At 41.8% G+C, this 21,655-nt stretch overlaps 1 protein-coding gene and 1 long non-coding RNA gene across 3 annotated transcripts in view; one reads left to right on the top strand and one right to left on the bottom strand.

Annotated features, from left to right (window-relative positions):
- Positions 1-21,655, bottom strand: part of ARHGAP6 (Rho GTPase activating protein 6) — a 312,873-nt gene that overhangs the window by 151,289 nt on the left and 139,929 nt on the right. Inside the window, exon 1 of one of the 2 annotated variants that reach the window (XM_015633309.3) lies at positions 9,179-9,313. The exons of the other annotated variant lie outside the window; for it this stretch is intronic. Within the exon in view, the coding sequence (XP_015488795.1) occupies positions 9,179-9,223 (45 nt within the window). The 5' untranslated portion in view covers positions 9,224-9,313. Of the gene's footprint in view, positions 1-9,178; positions 9,314-21,655 lie in introns of those variants that run through there. 2 annotated transcript variants of the gene reach the window in all.
- LOC117244042 lies at positions 9,512-12,506 on the top strand. Its single transcript, XR_004496401.1, has 3 exons — positions 9,512-9,689; positions 10,821-11,113; positions 11,360-12,506. It is a non-coding gene; the product is annotated as an uncharacterized LOC117244042 (long non-coding RNA).

Below are 21,655 nucleotides of genomic sequence, written 5' to 3'. Positions count from 1 at the left end.
CTCATAAATATTTATAGAAAAATTCATATTATCAGTCCTCAGTAACTCTGAAAACAAAGTCCATCAATAGCAACTTCATTTCTTCCAGCCACAGCATCCAACTGCAGGTTTACTCAGCCATAGGAAAACAAAGCAGCCCAGAATGATGCACCAGCAAGATCCTTGCCCATAAGATAAAACTGTGTGCCCTGAATCACAACTGAGCAAGAGTTCCCTTTCTGCTGAAGAAGGACTGTGAACTGCCTCTGGAAAGCCCAGTGGCTTTAAATCCAAAACTACCAGTCATGCTGAGAGCCAGACTGACTCACACACTTGTGTGATGCTGTAGTTTTTACTCCTGGAAAGCTTGTGTCCATCATGTACAGCTGCAAGCGAGGGGTGCCATTCTCAGCTGCTCACGGTTCCGTGGCACAGCTGGCACTCATCTCCCGTGTTCCTCCAACACTCAGCTCAGGTAATTCAGCTTTTGAGGTTACAGGGACACAGGTCAGCAGCTCCCCTGCTCCTGAGCTGAACAGAGGTGTTAGAATGTGCTGTCACCCAAATAATGCCGAGAGCCAGGCACATGCACCTCTCCAGTGAAAACCCACCACTGAGATATGAACCTGATCTCAAGACCTGGACCTGTTGCACCCCTCACTGCAGGGGCAGCCCCTGAGGCTCACATGTGCTCCTTGTGGTTTGAAACAAAACCCCCTGGTCATTGCTGCCACCTCAACTTGTGCAAGCCGCCGCAGACACCACGAGAAGTAAGAGATTCAGCAGCTACAACTCTGAAAGACATGCACCCTCCAGTTAAAAGCCAAGCCATGGACTTCCTCTCCTGCCACCTGTTCCTACCATTTGTCCAGATGTGCTCAGAGGCCAGAACAGGCTGTGAACTCGACAACGAAAGCACTCATACAGCAGACCACAGAAACAGGCATCTGAGAGAGGGAGATCAGGGGGTTTTTTCAATTACTCACAGAGATCTCTGCTTGCAAACAAGAAAACCCCTCTGACATTCTACCACAAGTTCCTCAGTGCCATACTCTGCAGTAAAATCACTCATTTTTATTTAAACTAACTTTCACAGAAATTGGGAATATTTCCAACATTCAACATGTGCAGCTACAAAAACTGACATTTAAAGAGACACATAATAACAGTATGCAAATATTAATGACAGCCTGCAGTGATACAGGATAAGAACAATTTACCATAGAATTAAAATATAAAGGCCACAGTACCAATTAAAGGATATTTTATCCAGAGGGTGGCTGGAATGTGAGACAATTTGCCAAGGGAAACGGAGGGTGTGGCCTCTCCACAAAGCTGGACTCCACATCTGTTTCAAGAGCTGGGACATATTTCAGCAAGAACAGGACCAGACTGCAAGTACCTATGGTTTTCTTCCAGCACAATTTGTTTATGGGTTTGCTTTGTTTTTCATACAGATAGCTCTATATACTGTGCTCACTCAAAACCCCCACCTGGAAAACAGAAATACATTTCCAAGTTTTTAAGCAAGCTTAATCAAACCATGATTTTCAGATTCTTTTCCACAGCTCATGTTTAAACAAAGTGCTTTGCAAGCCTCTGGATATTTATTAATAGGGCCAGACTGGAAAAAATACAGTAATCACACAAATGAGAATTTCAGCCAGCAAGGATACTGAATCCATACGCCAAGTCACGTATAGATGAGCGTAACAGGACCTTTTACAAACTAACAGGAAAAAGGGAAAAATAGTCATCATTAAACACCATTTAATGTAGGTCTCCGTGTCAAATCTGACACCCCAAAAAACACAACTGACTTTGTAAATACTTAAAACTTTGCAAATATTATACCTTTATCAACATCAAAAGAAAGCAACAGCGAGTTTCAGGAGATAAGATGCTCAGGCCAAAGTTTGGGTGCTAGAGGTATACTTAATCATACAAAATGCTTGATTTCAAGCATCTGCACAAACAGAAACAGTGAAGACTGGCTCTAATCTACTATAATTACATAGAACTCTAGTAGTTATAAAATCATAGGATCATTTATATTCATGGCAGTGCAGCAAAAGTGACTGATAATCAGATTCATATAAACTAATGCACAAAAGTGTATTATTCTGAAGTAAACAATTTGATTGTACGATGAAATATCAATAGCCTCCAGTATAATTTCCACAGCTTCAATCACCTGCTTCAAAACTGTAAAGCATCCAAGTGTGAAATAACAGCAGACTATCCTGCAGGTAGTTAAGATCAGCACTTACTCTTCCTGCATACCTGGGGGCACCACAGCCTGAAAAACCCAAACTTTATTTAGGTTGCCCTTAGCAACTGAACACTAAATACAGTCTATTTAAGTACTGCTGTAATATTCAATTTTCCATCAGCAATTCATAACATTTTTTTATTTAGTAGAGGATATATTCAGAAAATCCCTTTAAATATGAACTATCAATAACACTTAGATAGTAAGCATTAGAAAGAAAAAACATTACTTACTTTTTTTTTTGAGTCAGCCATGCCTGATAAAATCCAGGTATCTCCCAAGGGAGCACTAAGATTTGACACCCCTTTAGAGAAACTTAATCTGAACCATGTGGACTTGTCAGCCAAGGCATGCTACAGAAAGGCTGACAGATTCTTTTTGTAAGCAGTACAATGCATGTAGACCTCCTTTATTCCCTAGACAAGAAAAAGCCATTTCACTCCATGGAGAGAAATGTCTTTCTATATTCTCAAATGTCATAGACAGGCAGCAATAGTGTGGAATTCAAACTCTGTGTACATCTTTTCCAAGTCACTAAGAGTTCAGCTGTATTTCTGCCACAGGTACAGGTATTCCATTAGAACAAGAGCAGAAAACACCTTGCACAGAACAACAGAACCTTGGTAAACAACAGAAGTACTTAGAAGTTCAAAAATCCCCGCCTACACGATGATATGTAAACCAGAGTATTCCTTAGGTTATCATTTTCATTTCAGATTTAAATTCTAAATATATATATATGAAATGGTGAAGATCTGTAGCCAGTAAAACTACTTTACTATATATAACTCTACAGAAACAAATCTCTTGAGTAAGCAAATCTCCTTCCTCACAGTTCTACACAGACATTTGCGCATAAAAGGTAACCAGTTTGCAACTGAGGATAAATAAAAGTAGATCCAGCTATCTAAATATATCTGTGACCTCAATCATCTTCCATTTGCTTCACTCTTCAGCCTGAAAGAAGTGTGAAGACACATCTGCAAATTTCAAAAAGCTTCTGGAAAATAGAACTTCTGAAATACAAACCATCAGCTTGTGTGGGAACTATTGACTATGTGGAATTCAACATTTTTATTTCAGGGTAGTTCTGTACAGCACCATCACACCTGCACAATCTCTAAAGGCTAGCATGACTTTCCACACACAGGTTCTCTTAAGAAGAGAAGTATTTCCACAGGGGAAGAAAAAAATTTTAAAAGGACCAGAGAACAACCTTGCTCAAAAATCACCAAAAAAGGACACAGCAGAGACTGAAATCCTCATCTTGCACTTCATCTACATGGCTAGCCTTCATTCCAGGCACAGGTTGCTGATTTTAGCCACACATGACCTTGCTGCTCAGGCAGACCTGAGCCCAAAACCTCACCCTGAAGCTTCACAAAGGACTAGTGCTGCTTGATTCAATCTTCTCCTGGAGAAGTAGTATCAGCATAAACCTTCCTGGGGAAGCACAGCAGCACATCTGAGCCTATTGATTGTGTGCCCCTCTGAAGAGAAACCCTGACAACCCACTCACATGAGAGTTTCATTAAACAGCATCTCTGTAAGTACTATTACAAGAACTGTAATTGCTCTGCAGGGACAGATTATGCTAGAGACAGAAAAACTGAATAAAGGGAAACTTTACCTCCTGCTGTCTATACACAGGGTGGCCACTTTCTCCATCCTTTAGGCCACTTCTCTTCCTGCACAATATCTTGGAGCAGACTAATAAAACCACAGCAGAGTGGCTCTGCACCCAACCTAGCAGGTCCTGCCCAACTCAACTTTCATCTGCCCCCATCTTTCTCCTGCATGTGAGAGGAAGAACATTGATATCCACATGTCAGTGAAGAGCTCCTGGAATACATGAGGTGTTCAAGAGCTGAAAAAAAATAGAATCTGATCAGAATGGAAATATACTTCCTGTAACTTTTTAAAATCCTGTGACACACACGAACTCCCTGCTTCCTGTCCTCCCTGGATTCCAGCTCTTTGGTGTTAACTCATGGCCACTTTGCATAGCAGATAAAAGACAGCTGGACTCACTTCAGATTCCATCAATCCAAATCAAAGCTTGGCCTTGGTGTTCATATTGAGTGACAAAGAGTGCTCACTTCCTAAATTTATATATGCTCTTTAGAGATTAACAATAGAAGTACTTTCAAATGTTGCAGAAGTGTAAGCATGAGTCACCACTGTCACTGGGAATTTCACCCAAATGAAGAATGAAGCACTGGGCTCAACAGTCATGAGAAATAATATTCCTCCTTCCAAAAAACCCAACATGCATAAGGTGAGCGTAAGTCCTTGACAAATAAAATCCAAGAATCAGATGCCAAAAATCTGACATTTAACTATTCCTCTACTGCTAATTGCCTCTTTTATAGCTTGCTTATTTGGTGAACTTTATAGTTTTATTCAAAATTTCCTAATTGAAAACAACACCTACAGAGCAATTAATCTTCCTGAAAAAGTTAACTCTGCTTGTGAGTATTCAGGAGAATAATAAGAGAAAATAAACAGCTATCTTTTATGGAGTAAAGATGTTCAAGATTTTTGGTGGCAAGGAACTTACTCTCCAGCCCATAGCCTATCCTTAACCTCACCAAACCAAAGTACAGAAATACATTATGATTGATCTGGATACACACTGGCCCAGCCTGCTCCTGTGCTGCTTCTTGCTGGCAAGCCTGTCAGGAAGAGAGAGAAACCAGTCAAATGGTCTAGGTGAAGGCAGCACACTTATTAGCCCAGTAAGATAAATTACTTGTAGGACTTCCTACAATTATGGTAACAATTGTGGTCTGCTTGTGGTATGTAAGTTTGTTGTTAAAATCCATGAGTGGCTGAAGGCTCAAGTCATGAGGCAATGTGTCCTGAAAGAAGAAATGCAAGCAACAGTCTTTAAAAGTGGATTCTCGCAAAAGCAAGCCCACAGGAGGATGTCAGTGCTTGGGTCCTCCTCACAAGGAGATGTTTTACAGTTTCAGTTTACAGTTTTACAGCGACACCACCAATCTCGCCACTCCACCTTGAATTATTCCAATATCTAACTCTTATGAGGTACAGTTAGCATTACTACACCTGGAATATTGAAGGAAAATGTCTGTTATCCTCCTTTGATTCCCTCTGTGCTCCAGAAAGCAGGAGGTTAGTGTCATAGTTTCCCATGGAAACTGTTTCTTTTGTTTTCTCCATCCTTCCATGCAGACTCATGGATTTAAAACACTAAAGAGGGAGCAGCAAGTCTGCCTGTCACCCCAGCCTGAGCAAACACACAACACAATGCCCCAAACACTGCTGGAGGCCAGGAAAAAACACCTTCTTTTCTCAAAATACTCTCCAGTATCTGAATTTGAGGTGACCTCATTATCAGCAATAAATTCAGAAGCTTAAACCAACTCACAGTTGTCCAGAGACTCACACATCCCTTCCACTCTGGATGCCAAAACACTCAATTTTTGGCCCCAAGAAAGTCTCGTATCTTCTCCTCAGATGAATTCCCCAAGGTATCCCTCAAGTCATGGCAGCCAAATCCCAGCTCCTCCCCATTTTCTCATATTCCCTGGTGAAAGACAGCCAGAGTTTCCTCATCAGGGTAAAATGTCCTTTCCCTTGAGGGAAATCCTTTCTGGTAAATGTTTCAAGACAAAACAAGATTAAAGATATTACACCAAGATTAAAATGGCTATATCCAAACCAGATCATTCTCCAAGCTTCCTGCTTTGAACCACTGAGGGGCCGGTTGATTGGGCAACAGCTGAGGCTGTTTGGAGGTTTTTTTGTTACATAAAAAAAACTCTACATCTCAAACAACTGATGGATCTCTCTGGTGTTTTAGCCAAAATACATGAAGCAGCTTTTTATTTCCCCACATAAAGCTGCTAAGATGGGGGGAAAAAATAAAGAATTTAGCTACAAACAGAAAGAAATCCCAAGTCAGGAAGGTGACCATCCCTTTTAATGAAACCATAAGAAAACTGCTCCTGGAACATTTGGAAATTTTAGTATCAGTTACAAACACCACAACACCAAAAAGAGCTTTTAATTCAGAGTAATTCAGCCAGATAATTAGTGGGCAGGTAAAAAGAACCCATGTCTACAAATTAAAGGGTACAATTTGGCTAGGCAACACACATCAAGAATGAGATAGTTTTAATAAAAAATGTCATATAAACATATGAGAAAGAGAGAAGAGGTCTTTGGAGAGAAAAGATCTTAGGAGGAAAAGAAAATTTGTTCCTGTGATCTAATGCAAGTATAACTGTCTCTCAGTCTACATTTTGGTTCATTTTTCCTGTTTGTTTGGGTTTTTTTACACATACTCCTTTAATAATATATTTTTATTCCTTTTCAACTGGCTGGTCTCTTAATTTACTTTTCACTGAAAACAATGTTTCAGCTTCTAAAAATAACCTCTTTGTCTACTGGAGTTTTTTGGTAAGTCAACACCAGTGCTGAGTTCAAAATGGAACTGTGACATAATTATCAGTCATCCCACTCTCACTTATCACACACACAGATCCAATGTGCTACACACGATGTGATCATACCCACTGACATGACAGTCTTAAGCTATGCTTGCAAACACACTAGGAAGCCTCAGAATGGCAGTGTCATCCCTGTTGATCTATGGCTAAATTACTGTGTTACTAATTGCGTATTAATTATGGTGTTGCACTGGCTGTAGCACATTGCAGAGCTCAGGGGCTGGTACAGTGGATCAAATGTCCAAACAACAAGAATTTTCCAAGTTAAGCTGACTCTTGCTTGGTCCTGAGGTTCAAATACCCTCCAAGCTCTGGGAAGCACCAGGAGCACATTCCCCAGTTCAGACGCACCTGAATAAATGCTGTTTCCTGTGCTCTGACTACCCAGAGACATGAAGCAAAGCACACAACTGGGGAAGACTGGGAGACTTCCTTTAAAAGCACACCACTGATTGGAACAAAGATGCTAGTGGAGATGCTTCCTTTTATGAAAACCATGAAACTTCAATTATGAGTCCAAAAAAATCGGAAAAGAAGCTTACCACAGAAATCACTATAATTTCTTCTGCCAATAAATTAATTGCTATTAAATGCCATAACACTTCATAATTTTTATTTCACAGTTATCAAAACAATCCAAGAACTTGATTTGTATTTACACCATGCAATTAGTTAATGAGAATACTACTTAAGTGTAGCAAAGCACCAATTACTAAGGTCTCAATACAAGAAAGCTCTGCAGTCTTAGCTCATCATCAAGTCAACACACTTTTCTTCCCATCTAGGTTCTTCACAGACTCCAGGTTAAGCCTGTGCATGGTAATGCACAGCATCCAGACCCCTATTCTCCAGGCAAACCAGTAGTATCAACTACAAATCACTTATCTCCAAGATACAACAATGTGTGGCTACTTCATCACTGAAATATATCCTAAAATAGTAAAAAATGCTTTTAAATTTCATTCTTAGGTGTGCAATTTTCCTTTTGCCACAATATACAGCAGTCAAAAAGCAGGGGTTTTCCCAGAGGGGCAGTGGTTACCCGATATGGCTGGCCAGCCTTTTTCACTTGCACGCCTGCTGTCCTGAATTCAATGCACTACCTGCTGCTGGCTTTGGGCATAAAACAGGACTGATACCCAACTGACAGAAACAATAATATGTTTGCAGCTAGTAGTTAATGGTAGACTGACAAGCACAATCACAGGAAGTAATAAAAGTTTCATGTCACTAGCACGTGACGTGACTGGCAGTGGTCTCCACGCACAAAATACTCACGGCACCGTTACCTGTTGAAAGAAGTGGTTCCAATTTGTTTGATGTATGATAACTGGATTCCTGATGAAATCACTGTCGCTACTCAGACACAGTACCAAAGGTATTTGCTTCTATTAACTAATTTAGCTGACTTACCATTACCTCTAAAAACTCTCATATTGTTACAGCAGCTAAATGCACTAACACCTACAGCTAAGTGGGTACAAAAGCATGTATAGAGACAGACAGTAAACCCTGCTGCCCAAAAAATCCCAAGCAGTCTCTTTCAAATTGTTTACACAAGATTTTATTTTTTTTTAAAAAAAAAAAGGTGTAAAAAAAGAAGTTTAATTTCACGTCCGATACTGAAGGAATCAAAATGAAGCAAGTGAAAAAAAAGCACATCGCAGCGCATTCCGTAATTGATACACTTAGAAATCCATCAGCCCATCCCGCCAATCCAGCAGCCGTGCTCCCAGGACCAGTGAAGCAAGCCTGCTCCGACTGACAATTCCCACACAACTTTAACAACAGCAATAAAATTATTCATCACTGACATGGGTGCAAACGAGAGCGGCACCAGCCCTCGCATGCTATTACTCGTGCTGGAGTTTATTTATGACTTCAGGAGAGGAGGCAGCTGCTTGTTTTTACGCGGCTTTTTTTCTTTTTTTTCTTTTTTTTTTTTTTCTCCCCTGCCGGAGCAAACGAGAAAATGCTCCTAATAAGGCTGGTGGAAGTGCAGCGGCTTCTCAAGAGCAGCAGCTCTAGTGAATGCAATTAAATAAAGTCCGGTGTTATTATCTGAAGCAGCCGCCGAGAGCCGTCCCGGAGCTGGGCTCGCCCCCGGCCCGCGGACGCCAGAAGGGGCCAGCGGGGCCGGACACGGGGCTCCGGGATGCCCCGAGAGGCTGCACCGCCGCCGCACCGCCCTCTCCTTATTAATTAAAAATATAAATATTTATGTCATCTCCAGCAAAGCGCGACCTCCAGGTAGGAGAGCGAGGAAAGCCTCCAGCTCGGCTCCCTGCCCGCAGGCTGCGCGCCCCGAGTGCTCGCCGGGACAGGGCTGCAGCCACCTCCCCCCGACCCGCGGCTCCACGCCCGTGCGGACAGACAGACGGCCGCTCCCACCACCCCAGGGCACACGTGGGAGCCCGGGCTCCCCGCAGCCCCTTCCCGGCCCGGCACTCACCGCGTAGCGCAGCGCCGGCCTCTCGCTGAACACCGAGTCCCCCATGGGCGCGAACGGGCGGGCGGAGGCGCCGCCGCCTCCGCTGCACTCGGCGCCGGGCACCGACCCCGACCTGCCGTCCGGCGGCCGCCGCAGCGCTGGGCTCAGCCCGGCAGCCTCCGGCCCCCGGCGCCCCTCCTCGTAACTCCCGCCTGCAGCCCGCCCCCGGCTGTCCCTCCCCGCGGGAGCCCGCAGCCCCTCGGCAGAGCCGCGGCAGGAGGCGGCTCCCGGCGCCGCCGGGGGGCGGCGATTCCGCTTCTCCCGCCCAGCGCCGCTGCCTCCCCGGCTCAGCCCGGCGCACCTGCGAGCCCTCCCCGCAGCGGCGGCTCCGTTCCCGGCTCTCGGGGCCGCCGGGCTCGGAGCCCCGCCGAGGCGCTGTCCCCTCCAGCCGTCCCGTCCCGTCCCACAGCCCCGGGACAAACATCGGTCCGGCCCCTGGCAACACCTGGGGACGAGGAACCTGGCCCTGCAGGTGAAGGAGAGAGGGACAAATAAAGCGTAACTTTCCTGTTCGTGGTTTTACGATGCGTGCTTTGGGTGGACTGGCTCATGATTCTTTAACACGTAGACTTTTAAAAGCAAAATGCTATGTCACGGCCTATTCGTTATTTCATGAATGTGTCTTTACACAAACTGTAGAAGATCAAACAAATTCTGAAGGAAAATTGCATTCTACCGTGTTATATAATTAGTAGTGACTTCTGTGTGACTTGCCTCGGGAGATTATTCCATCAGTGGAAGTGTTTAAAAATGTATAAACCTCCCTCAGCTAAGCATAGCCTAAGCAGAGCCTAGACCAGGCTACATGATTTCTTTCACCTTTATAATAATTTTTCAATGCTCTGTACAAATCTCGGTAAGGGCAGCAAACCCTCCCCCCCCCACCCAGTTATTTTCAGCTGTTCTCTGAGGAAGTGCACTTATTCTAGTACTGCATGCCATATATGAAATTAATCCGTTTTACTGTTGTTGACCTACAATCTAGGCAAATGCTACTAGCCCATCACATTATCTCAAAACAGAGGTAGCACAGTACTTTAGGGAGAAAGAAAAAGATATTCTGAGGAAAAAAAAATGTGTATAATAACACAAAATACATGCTGGAAAGATAAAACTGTTGAGCCAAAGTTTTTTATGTGCTCTGATGCTAATGTTCTGTACTCAACAGGCTTCCAGTTATGGATCTTCCATGGATCTTAATCCCTATTGCAGAGGAAATAGTCTTTAAGTGTTCCCATGGACAGTCAACTTGGCGTGAACAAAGAACACAGTATCTGAATTTACCAATAAAGTCCATTTCTGTCTCTCGGGTGAACAATCTGTGCTTCTTCCCTTCCTGGAAAACAAGGCAGGGTAGATACTTGAGAAATTGCAGAGCATGTATTGGAAAGCAGCACCCAACAGAAAGAAATCTTATATATCAAACTTCCAAGTCATCAGAATTTCCAGGCAGATAGACAGAAAAAAGAATAAAAATTAAAATGCTGAATGCCTGATTTTCCTTTCTAAATTTCTAATTTTTATGTTTTCTAATGTTTTCAACTGGAAAGCTCTACATATATCATATGCTCTGATTCCCAATGTTTGTTTGTCTGCTCTGCAGGTCTGACCACAGAAAGCAGGTGAGCAAGATGGGAAGAGGTTTGTAGGATTTCTATGCTCGAGCTCTATACCATCACCAGCCTCTTCTAACCACAGTCAATGCAAAAGGAAATGCTAAACATCACAAAAGGATTTAAACAGGGGTGTTGTTTCTAATCAATACCCCAAGGTGAAAAGAACAGTGTGGAGGAGCCCCAATTGGTAGAGAAGAATCAAACCAGCAAAGGGAGAGATGCAAAACTTGGAGAAAACTGAGAAATTCAGGGAAAAGGAAAACACAAAAAAGCCAGAAAGGTAAAGAATGCCCTAGAGGGTGAAGCCAGAGAGGGGAAGGACTAAAGGTGAAATTTTGCAGGTCAAACTTGTTTGGCCTGGTAACTCCTTGCCACTGAAAAGGAGAGTCTGCCTCCCATTAATCCTCTTCAACCCCCTCTTCCAGCCACAGGCTGCCCCCACCTCCCTTCCCTCTGCCTCCCTCTGCCTCCGTGCTTCTCTCAAACCAATACAGCAAATGAAGCACACACCTTTCTTTCCATTTAGCAGACTGAATCAGCCCTCTGAGGGAGGAGATGAGCGCTGGAGCTGGCACAAAAGAAATCTGGAGACTGTCTAGTTGGGAGTAGGATACTGGGGGCAGATGAAGAGCATGCATGGAAGTGCTTTGCAATAATAACAGGTTGTTACATTGGTGTAGCTAAGATTAAAAATAAAGAATACATGATAAGGAAACTGCAGTTGAACTTTTTATGATGACAAAGAGTTATGAGCAAAAGCTTATATTTTGGGGGGTATCAACTCAGAAAAACACAGTTTTACTGGATCCAGTTTTATTCTGTAAATGTAATATAAAAATCAGGAGAAAAGGTTCTTGTGTCTTTGTGTATAAAATCTTAAATTATTTGTTAAGTTGCAGCTACCAGAAATTTCAGAGTTCAAGACTTTTGTGTACCCAGTATCAGAATTTAAAACTGCTGACTACAGAAGGTGTTTTCAAACCTTAACAAAGCTTTCTGGATTTTGAACACAAGCTATTGTGGCTGTGTTTAGAAAGCTTCTTTACACTGTATTTATGGTGGCCAAGAAGTCTCTCAGTTCAAACTGCAGAGGGTTTGGAGCCCACCCTGGTCTGAAATGAACAGGAACCCACTGAGCTGTACTACTCAGTTGCCTGCAATCACCTCTCTCTCTCTTAAGCCACTTAGCAACTACGATTTACAGACAGATCTTTCTGGCCATTCTGATTATCTTTTACCCTTTCACATTCTGCCCTTATTCACTTCTGATGCATTTATGATTCCTCCTTGCTGTTCCTTCTAAATTTCCTTCCTCCTTCATCTACCTGATAATGTGTGCCCAAGGAATACATGCAGCTCACTTTGGGAAGTGTAAACATTCCAGGTCAGCTTCTCTTAAGAGATGATGCAAAGCATCACAGTTAACTTCCTGTATATTCATTCTGGGGCAGCTCAATCAATTCATGCTTTCCATGATTGCCATTGTGGTGGTTCCTTACACAGCTTTGAGGAGCTGTAATGTGGGCTTTACACCTGCAAACACAGATTTTCAGTAAAACTGTCACTCCTCTCCTGTTTATCATTTGTCATTGACAACAGAAGAGTGAACAATGTTTCAGCTAAGATTTAGTTGCTTTACAACACAGCAGCTGGGAAATGAATAGGTAATTGAATCTTACCTACCTGATCATTAGTGAAGCTAGGTTTTGTTTTTCCAATATTACTGTAGGAACTGAGTGCTTTCTCAGCAGGAACTGCTAATAAACAAAGGAAAATAGCTATTCAGTTGCAGATAGCACACAATTATGAAACTGGTGAGAAATGACTTCTTTACTTCTCTGCCATGAACTTCACCTGGACTCAAGCTGCCTGATGTCTCATCAGATGAGGCTGGAAAAAGTTTCAAAATGCATCCTGTTTTGGGAAGGCAACCAGCACGGTTCTTACTGCAGTAAAGGATTTGTCTAACCTAAACATCTACAACCTCCACCTCAGTTTATCACTCTAGGAAGAAACCCACACATATGGTGGACAATGTGTATCACTCCAAGTAGACATTTAAAGTAGGGCACATAAATTGAAGTGCTACTTCAGTGAGAGAACATGACAGGTCAGATGGCTGCCCTTCAGGCATCTGCAGTTAAGTGTGGAGAAGCCCACCTGGGAGACCAGCTATTAGAGCTCACCTGACTTTCAGAAAAGTCCTTAACAGTCTCAGTGCCTTGGTTCTTTGCATTCAGAAAAGCAGGGGCTACCACATTTATCAGGTGAAAACACAATCAATATCTTCAGGTGAAAAAGCTTGAAGCAAGCACGAAGGTCTTGTTTTGCTTGACCTTTGTAATAGTACACGGATGCAGCTTCCATACAGAGGTAATTCCACATCTGGAAAAGACTCGCCTCGGTGGCTGCTGAACCAGAGCCAAGAGTGATACTGGCAGCACACTTCCTTGGGGAATTAGTATTTTACTTATTCCAGCCAAATGTTCATTTGGTCAATACAAAGTAATGGTTTAAGTCTATTTTCCAAAAAGAAGAAATCCATGAGATGACAGACAAGAATATGAAATGTGTAAAGTTCTATAAACAAAACCTAGAAACTAGGGAATTGGAATTCAGGGATAACACACTACAAATATCTTTTGTTCAGATTTTTTTTCTTTTATTTATTTTCTACCTATCAAAATATGTTAATTTTTCACTACTTTGTAACAGAACTTAAGGAAATAGTACTTAATGCCAATGAAGAATGAAGCAGCACCATCTCACTCCTAGAGATGCTTCTTTACAATAATGACACAAATCTTCTTAGACAGAAAGAAATCCTATTTGGAAAGAACTTGATCGCTGCAATTTCCTAGATGTCTGAAAGCTCTTTATATGAGATCTGATAGATGAGAAGAATGTGACCCTGTTACTGCTCTCAAGGAGTTGCCCAGGTGTTGCTCATCCTGGTGAAGAAGAAGTGAGTGTCTTATTCTTGGGGGGCAGGTACAAAGCATCCTGTGTTCCTTCGATGCAAACACTTATCTTGTGCTTGCACCAGGTGGTGCAAGCTGAGAGGAACTGCACCTTGTGCACACCCACAAAATGCTCCTGCACGCTCCAACACCAAGAAGCCTAGAGGGCACACCAGACTCCAGATTATAACTGAGAGCTGCAAAGCGTGATGTGCAGAGGGACAGGATTACATTCTTTTCTCAAGAGTGTAATTGGTACATGTCTAGAGGAGGACCCTCAACTCTTCTCCATGCCCTCTGCCTGTGGTCAGTCAGCCAGAGCTGCTGCTGCCTGATGGGGCATTGGCTGGGAGGGAGCAGAAAGGTGAGAATCAAGACAACATGCCCCAGAGCCAAAACCAACTATTCTGGTAAGCACTTGGTAAAAGAAATGGACAACTGATGGAGCAATCGAAAGGGAAACCTTTCCCATAATGTGAAGGATGCTAGCAAGCATCCAGGAGTTTGTTCACACTGTGTGCTACCAGAACCTCATGTGGGAACCTCACTTTTTAATTTATAAGTCCCTATATATATATATATATATATATATATACATATTGTATAATTGACTGCAGGTCAGTGATGTCCTGCATGTGATAGCACATATTACTGGACTATCAGTTATCAGCAGCATAGCAAAGAAATTTAATCTAAAATACTTTTGGTTTAGAAAAAGGTTAAGTTACTTTGTGTCCCTTACATGTGCACAATGGTCTCTATTTCCAGCATCAGTGAAAATTCACTAGCATATCTTTAAAACTACAAACCACTAACTTGTAGATCAAAAAACTTACCCTAAAACATAGAAAAATATATTTTTTCAACAAAAATTAGCATTAATCCCATGGGTCACTCAAATTCATTTGTGTTTTAAAGCTGCAGAAGAAACTACCAGTTATCCTGCCATATTTTTCCCTCCTTAGAGGCTGCAGTTTAAATAAATGTGACCACTCACTGTTTCGTGTGCAAATAAATGACAGGGTTTCAGGCCTAATTTTTTTTATGTTTGTTTTTCCTTGCTGACACAGACAAATATAAAGAGGAGAATGCTGGGGTTTGGGGTGGGGGGTGGAAATAAGGGGAAAAAAAAAGAAGCAAGTGTAACTTCCAGGTTAAGAGTATCAAAACAGCTAGGAGACTTAAGCATGCAAGCCAAAAATCTCAGTGAAGTCTCATACACGAATAATACACATCTGGGAAAATAACAATTCACTAGATGATTTTTCTAGTTCCTGAGAGTGGGTAGATCTCCATGCATTTCCTTCCTTGTTTATCTCTTTGCAACTCACCTTCACAATAAAGTAAAACTGGGCTGTGCTCTCACTAGCAATTATCCTTCTCCCTTAAATGCCTTCCAAGAACTGAAGAGGGAGAAAAACACAATTTTCTTTCATTACATATGACATTTACAGAAATTGCAGCTATATAAAAAAAAATAAAATTTAAAACCAAGAACTTGAAACAAGTCACTTACAGATCCATGATCTGGTTGCTCTGATTAGAAAGAAGAATGCTTATCAACAACAGACAGAAGCATGGGTTCCTATCTAAATTTACCATCTGAAGATTTGACAAGAATTTAGGGGGAGGAAGGGCTCTTTCACAAACCAAAAGTTTATTCAAAATTGCTTCATGAGTAGTATGGGATTGTTAAAATCCATTTAGTCTGCAGAGTAATAACTACACAATAAACCTCCCAAGAAGTAACGTGACTACTGTACATTTTGATTTAATGTTGAAATTCATAAACCAGTTTTGCAGTGTAAAAGTAATTATTTGAGACTGGAACAAGACCAAGCTTCTTTTGACCCACAGTAATAATATTCATAATGTTAACAAACCTCTTCAAATGAAGTCATTGTTTAATACATTTCAGGCTATATGTGAAGTGGTTACAAACATCATGTTTTTTTAGTTGTCAATAATTTGGGGATGGACCTTGTGTTCTTTTGGATTTCAACTGTAAATTAAGAGTCAGGGCACTATTATTCATAGTATTCGCTGGGGCTGGTTGACAAGCTAGTGTTCCAGCTGAGAAGGGACTTTGCTTTTCAAAATTTGACATTCTTCTGATGGAGTCTAAAGCCAACATTTTCAAAGTTTTTGTGAACTATGAATTCTTATACTTTTTTTGGAGCCAGATGAAGACAAATCATGAAGCAGTCTGGTGGTCAGCAATGAGCCTGACAAAAATTCCTCTTTTCTCTGAGCCCTGGGGGAGCGCTCATGCAAGCTGCCCTTGGAGTGACAGTCCCTGGGAGGAATCCCAGTACAGCCCCGCCCCAGGGCAGGGAGCCTGGGAAGCCAGAAAGGCAGCCTGAAAATTACTATGGAATTAGGATTTGCCACAGTCCTGTGAAGCCCTGAGGTCTTGGCACTGACAAGCTGCAGGGCTGTGCCATGTCCAGCGGTGCCAAGCCCTGGCAGGCAGCCTGTCCTATAGCTGGGGAGGCCACTGCAGAGCAGTTCTGCCAGGCAGCCTGCACTGCTAATGGGAACTGAGAATTTTCAGGATCACTGGACCTGCATTTAGATCGCTCGATGGACTTAACCAAAGATATACACTCTTGAATCAGTCCCAGGCCTTGGACTGCCTGTGGGGCAGCCCAGGAGGAATTTTTCTCAGTCATAAACCCAAAGTCTCCATGCAGCCTGCTTGTAACTCAGGGATAGTTTTCCTGGACTGATTAGAAGTGAATTCAAAGAGTTGCAAATGAAATATTTGAAAGCCAGTTTTTTCCACTATAGTAAATTTCTACTCATTAGCATGATTAATGGACTTTGAAACATTTCTTCTTTTGTATTTATAAAATGGAATAATATCCAATAACCTCACGCACTAAGTTCCTTATGAGGTATTTTGAACTTGTATATATGACTGTCCACTGAATTAACAATGAACATTTTTACGGTGTGCTCTATCAATTTACATTCACTATCTGGTTTTACTTTGAAGAACAGGAATGAAATTACAATTTCACTGTGTGGAGTCTGAGGGCTACAAGTAGTGACAAATTTTATTTGAGCATCATTTTCCTTGGCCATAAGTTTGTTGTTGTTTTCACCTTGAGGCTGCAAAAGCATCAAAGCATTTGTTTTCTAGTAAGAAACTTCGGTCACCTAATGATTCAGGCATAAAAGTTCCTCTGACCTGTCATGACAGGTGAGAGAGAATATGAGGGAACATACTTCAGCATCCAAAAAGGAGATGGAGAAATGCAGAATGTTAAACACTCTGGCTGACTTTTATCCTAAGTCTAAAAAAATTGTGAAGAAGTAAGGAAAAAAGCAAACAACAACAACCATGTCCAAGTGTTCCAGGTGCGACTCATTTTCAGATTCAGACAGTTGCCCATCAGTATCTATGCATGAGTTATCTTGGTCCCCATTTAGTCACTGAAGACCTACTCTATACCAACAGTAGAGATGAAAGAGTTTGGGATGCAGTTTGCAGTCTAAAGCAGATGCCGTGTTTTATCTGCTGGACACTTTTCCAGACCCAGATGAGTGCACTGACATGTGCCCTCCTGGAGAAGCTGCCATTGCAGACACATCCATGTACAGAACCCTAGAACAAGCTGTGCTATCCAAAGGTAGGAATGACTGTGTTAAAGACCTTTGGTCCAAATGCCTGGATAGCCTGCTTCAACAGACATGTGTTTCTACAACCTAAACCAATTCAAGTTGGAGCTCGAGGAAGGGACCTGCAAGAAGACCTGTCTTATATGTCAAAATGGATTAATACCTTTCCCAACAAGATCCATGGACTAACTCGGTACTTATCAGTGAACATTACCAAAAACATGGCCCAGTAAACATAAAGAAAAAGATATGTTTATTGTACTTTTGTCCTTCCCTGCAGCAGTCATGACAGTTGTACTACATGTGACTGCATGTAAATGTGGCATCTTGCTCTCACAAATTAGTCTCCATGCCAAAAGAGCTGGGTTTGACTGAAGAATTATAATATGTTAGTGCTAAAACCCCTTGCCAGTTGTGTTCAGATAAAAGGTTAAATCACCCAGCACTTGGGTGTCTAGTACTCCCTGTTACCTGGAAACTGGAGCTCTGAGTACAAGTGCTGTAGAGAAAGTGATTTAAAAAGCAACAAGAACATGAAAGCACCATTCATATAAGACATGTGCCATCATCCAAGCAGTTTCTCCAATTGCAGAGCTTTATTGTTTTAATCTGCAGGATCCTTTACTTGATGGAAGTGTACTGAATTCCTCATAGCTTGGGTGCAATTATTCCAGTGTACCTCATACTGCGACTATTCCCTTTGCAGGGATTGGAGGAAGGTAAAGGCAAAGCACAACCCACAGCCTTCCAGATCCAGAGGTGGTATAGTCACAGTGCTGCTGAGCAAGGGCATTTATGCTAATCTGGGAGGGGATGATCCCCCTGGGCAAAACAGCTTGGGAAAGGCTGGGCTGTATAAAAATGTTGACCTATTCTCAGGCAATTGTTTTGTGAAAAGGTAAGCTATGAATTGAAAGCACTGAAGCTTTTCCTAAAGTTCCCCCACCAGTCTGCTCTCCTTTTGCAGTAAGGACGAGCAGTTCCTTTGTAGTTAAATTCTTCTCAAGTGACTTGTATTGCTTTAACTGTCCTGGTAAGACTCGAAAAAATGTAAGTACAGAAAAGGCCTTGGAAGATTCACTGCAGTTTTACACTAACTTGATAATACTGGTGACTTCAATGAAGTCAGCATTGGGAAAAGCAGGAATAACACAGCAGTGAAAGAAAGTCCTAGCAGTGCTCTTTATTCTCCCTTTTTGTCCTGTTCCCTTGATTAAACAGTTGAGGAGAAATCTTGGAAGTGATCCTGTACAAGATTTGTGCTCCTAAGCAGAGCCAGAATGCTGCAAGCCAAGCACCAGGCTGAATATCCAAACTTTTTCTGTTTATATTGAGGCATATATTCACTGGGTGCTGGAGTTTGAGACCACTTCTCCCCACACACCAGCTGAGAGGTATCAAAGTCCATGTGCATTATCCACCCATTCACCTCCAATTAGGAAAAGTGTCCACAGGATGCTAAGAACATCAAAGTGTTAAGGAAAAGGAATTCATCCACATAGGACAAAGAATTTAAGCTGTTTACAACTTTCTGCTCTCTGATGTTTATTACAACCCCCGCTATAAAATCTGCCTCCATCTGCAGTACCTTGTAGTGAGAGAGTTAATGAAAACCCCAGCCACATTCCAAGGATGGCAATACAGAATGAGAGCGACCTCAGCATTGTTTTGCTAAGATCTCAAATTGCCAATACTGCAAAATGAAGTAATGCGCTCTGTCAACATGTAGTATGCTCTATAAATGGGATTGCCTGTTCATCTGTTAGTAAAACATGCAGAAAAGCACTATTTGATTTGCCTTAGAGCAGCTGACTGCTTGCTTTGACTTCTTCCTTAAGATTTATTTGAAGCATGAAACTGCTGAAAATCTCCAGTGAGTAAAAAAGACAAAAATATATTAAAATTAATTAAATTTATTTGCAAATAGGCCTCACTTTAGGTGGCTGGTCTTGAGTTAGCATTTCTTTTTCGGAAGAATTAAATCTAAAGTTAACTAAAGCACTGAATGATGAAAGTTGATTTCCATGGACTTCAGTACTAACTTTAAAAACTTGTATCTTTTTACAAACAGAAGATTACTTCAATAGTTAACTGTCCTCAGACAGTTTTAATAAATTTATAGACATCTTCCAGATTGAATTTTGCTGATCCAGGCTTCTTAGGCGGAGTTTATGGAGCCAGACTTGTCATATGAGCTATTTCTATAAGCCTCAGGTAAATATACACAGGGTTCATGTTGTTAGAGAAAGTGTTTTTTCTCTTCTAAAAAATTTAAGTTAATCTTAAGCAAAAACAAAAGTTCATTCAGTACACTTTGTATTTGTTATTTTTGACCCATTTTGGGAAGTATTTTCCTTCCACAGATCTGTCCCTGCTTCTGTCCAACTCACTTTAACTCTTCAATTTCTTTTACCAGACTCCTGCTCCGGTCTTTGAGCTACAAACAGCTAGATGGCACAGCTGGAGAAAATGAAAGGGTTTTCAGGTATTTCCTTCTCCTTCCCACCCAGGGGCTCTCATGCCTTCCCTTTCCTACATGTCTGCTTTAACTCAAGCTTCATAGAAAAGTCTGACCTGTATTGCAAAACCAATTTAGAAGTATAAGTTGCTAGTCATGTAGCTGAAGTCCTGATGTGGATGCAGTTACAGGGATCGAATGGATATATCTCATTGCCCTTGCAATTCAAAATTGCTATGGCCATCTAAAGCAGCTTTATTAGAATATCACTCTGTAATAACAGGGTTCTCCACTTTCCATAAGTTGGAATTTGTAAACTCCATAGACAAAGGTGAATCTCTTATTTAAGATTTCAGTTTAATGTTGCCTTTCGATGGAGCATCACATAAAAGTTTACCCATAAAACCCAGAATTAGTGTCAAAAATACCCCAAAGTACTCAGAGACAGGATGGCAGTATCAAAGGATCTGTAGCTTCCCTTTTAGGTAACACATGGGCCTGCAAGCAAGACAGGAAAACATCCCCAGATTTCATCTGTAACACCTCTCCATGCACCATTGGTACCAAGCTGAAATTTACGAAGCAATGCAGTTTTGAGGTGTTTTTCTACTAAAGTATGATATAGCATACAGGTAAAGGATTGTTAATAAACATGCTAAGTCTTGTTATGATAGATAATGTGAGGAAAGGTGGCATAAGCAAATAAAGAACGAAGAAACTGATATGGCAGTACAACAGGGATGACCAAAATTCTTGCCCCTTAGCTGAGAATGGAGACCTTCATGTGACTATTCCCAAGCCTGAGGGCCTGTTGGAGCAGTTCTCAGAGATGGACACACCATGGCCAGAAGCTCTCACTGCTCCTCTCTGAGCCACCCTAAATTTCTGAAACTGGCAACCCAGCAAGCCCGACAAGGTTGACCAAGCAATCAGTGTTGGCTTAGATCTACTCACAGCCAAGGATATGGATCAGTCACTGTGCCAGCACAAGATGAAATTATGGCCTTTGAAATGCCCTGTGAGGACTGAAGAGACTGGCTACAACACAAACAAAAAGAGAGCAATGTTCACATGACAGAGACTCAGGCACACTGTCTGAGATGCAAAAAGGTAGATTGTCACTTTTTGTTGGTACTTACAAGAAGGCTGGCACCAGTATTTTGCTGCTCAGGCCTGGTGTTGTCCTACAGAATACTCCAACAAAAGACATGAGACAACAAAGCCATGTCGGAAAATCGCCTGTGACAGACTCTTCTGCTCCCTCTGTACTGTCTGCTCCCAGCTGTACCAGCACAAGAAGTTTTCTTGTGACCCTGGGTAACATCACCGTGCTAACAGAAATTACTGGTCCCGTGGGCCCACAGAGAGAAAAAAAAAAAAAAAAAAAAAAAAAAAAAGTATGCTGCTCCTTATTTAATTTTAAGCAAAAGCATCTTGGATTACTGAAATGGTCGACACTGAAGATTTGACTGATTTCTTGCTTGAATCATAAACATCCAGCTTGCATACATCCTGGTCTATTGGTACCTCTGAGACCCATCAGCACAGTACTGTGAGGAACAGATGGTTGCAGTGATCTGTTCCATCAGCCTAGAGGGACCCAGAAGACAATGCTTGTATATGTCTGTCTACAATCTGAATTCTTCCAATAAATGGGATAATTTTTACACTACTGTGGTTACCCTGATGATGTGCAAATGAATGCTCTCAGTATTGTGTTACTTCACTTCAAAAACATTGTGAAACATTCACATTCATACACATCTCCCTCTTACTCTTT

This window comes from Parus major, chromosome 1 (genome assembly GCF_001522545.3).
Source record: "Parus major isolate Abel chromosome 1, Parus_major1.1, whole genome shotgun sequence".
Classification (NCBI taxonomy): Eukaryota; Metazoa; Chordata; class Aves; order Passeriformes; family Paridae; genus Parus; species Parus major.
The sequence above is the reverse complement of the archived record's forward strand: the minus strand, read 5'-3'. Positions and strand labels throughout refer to the sequence as shown.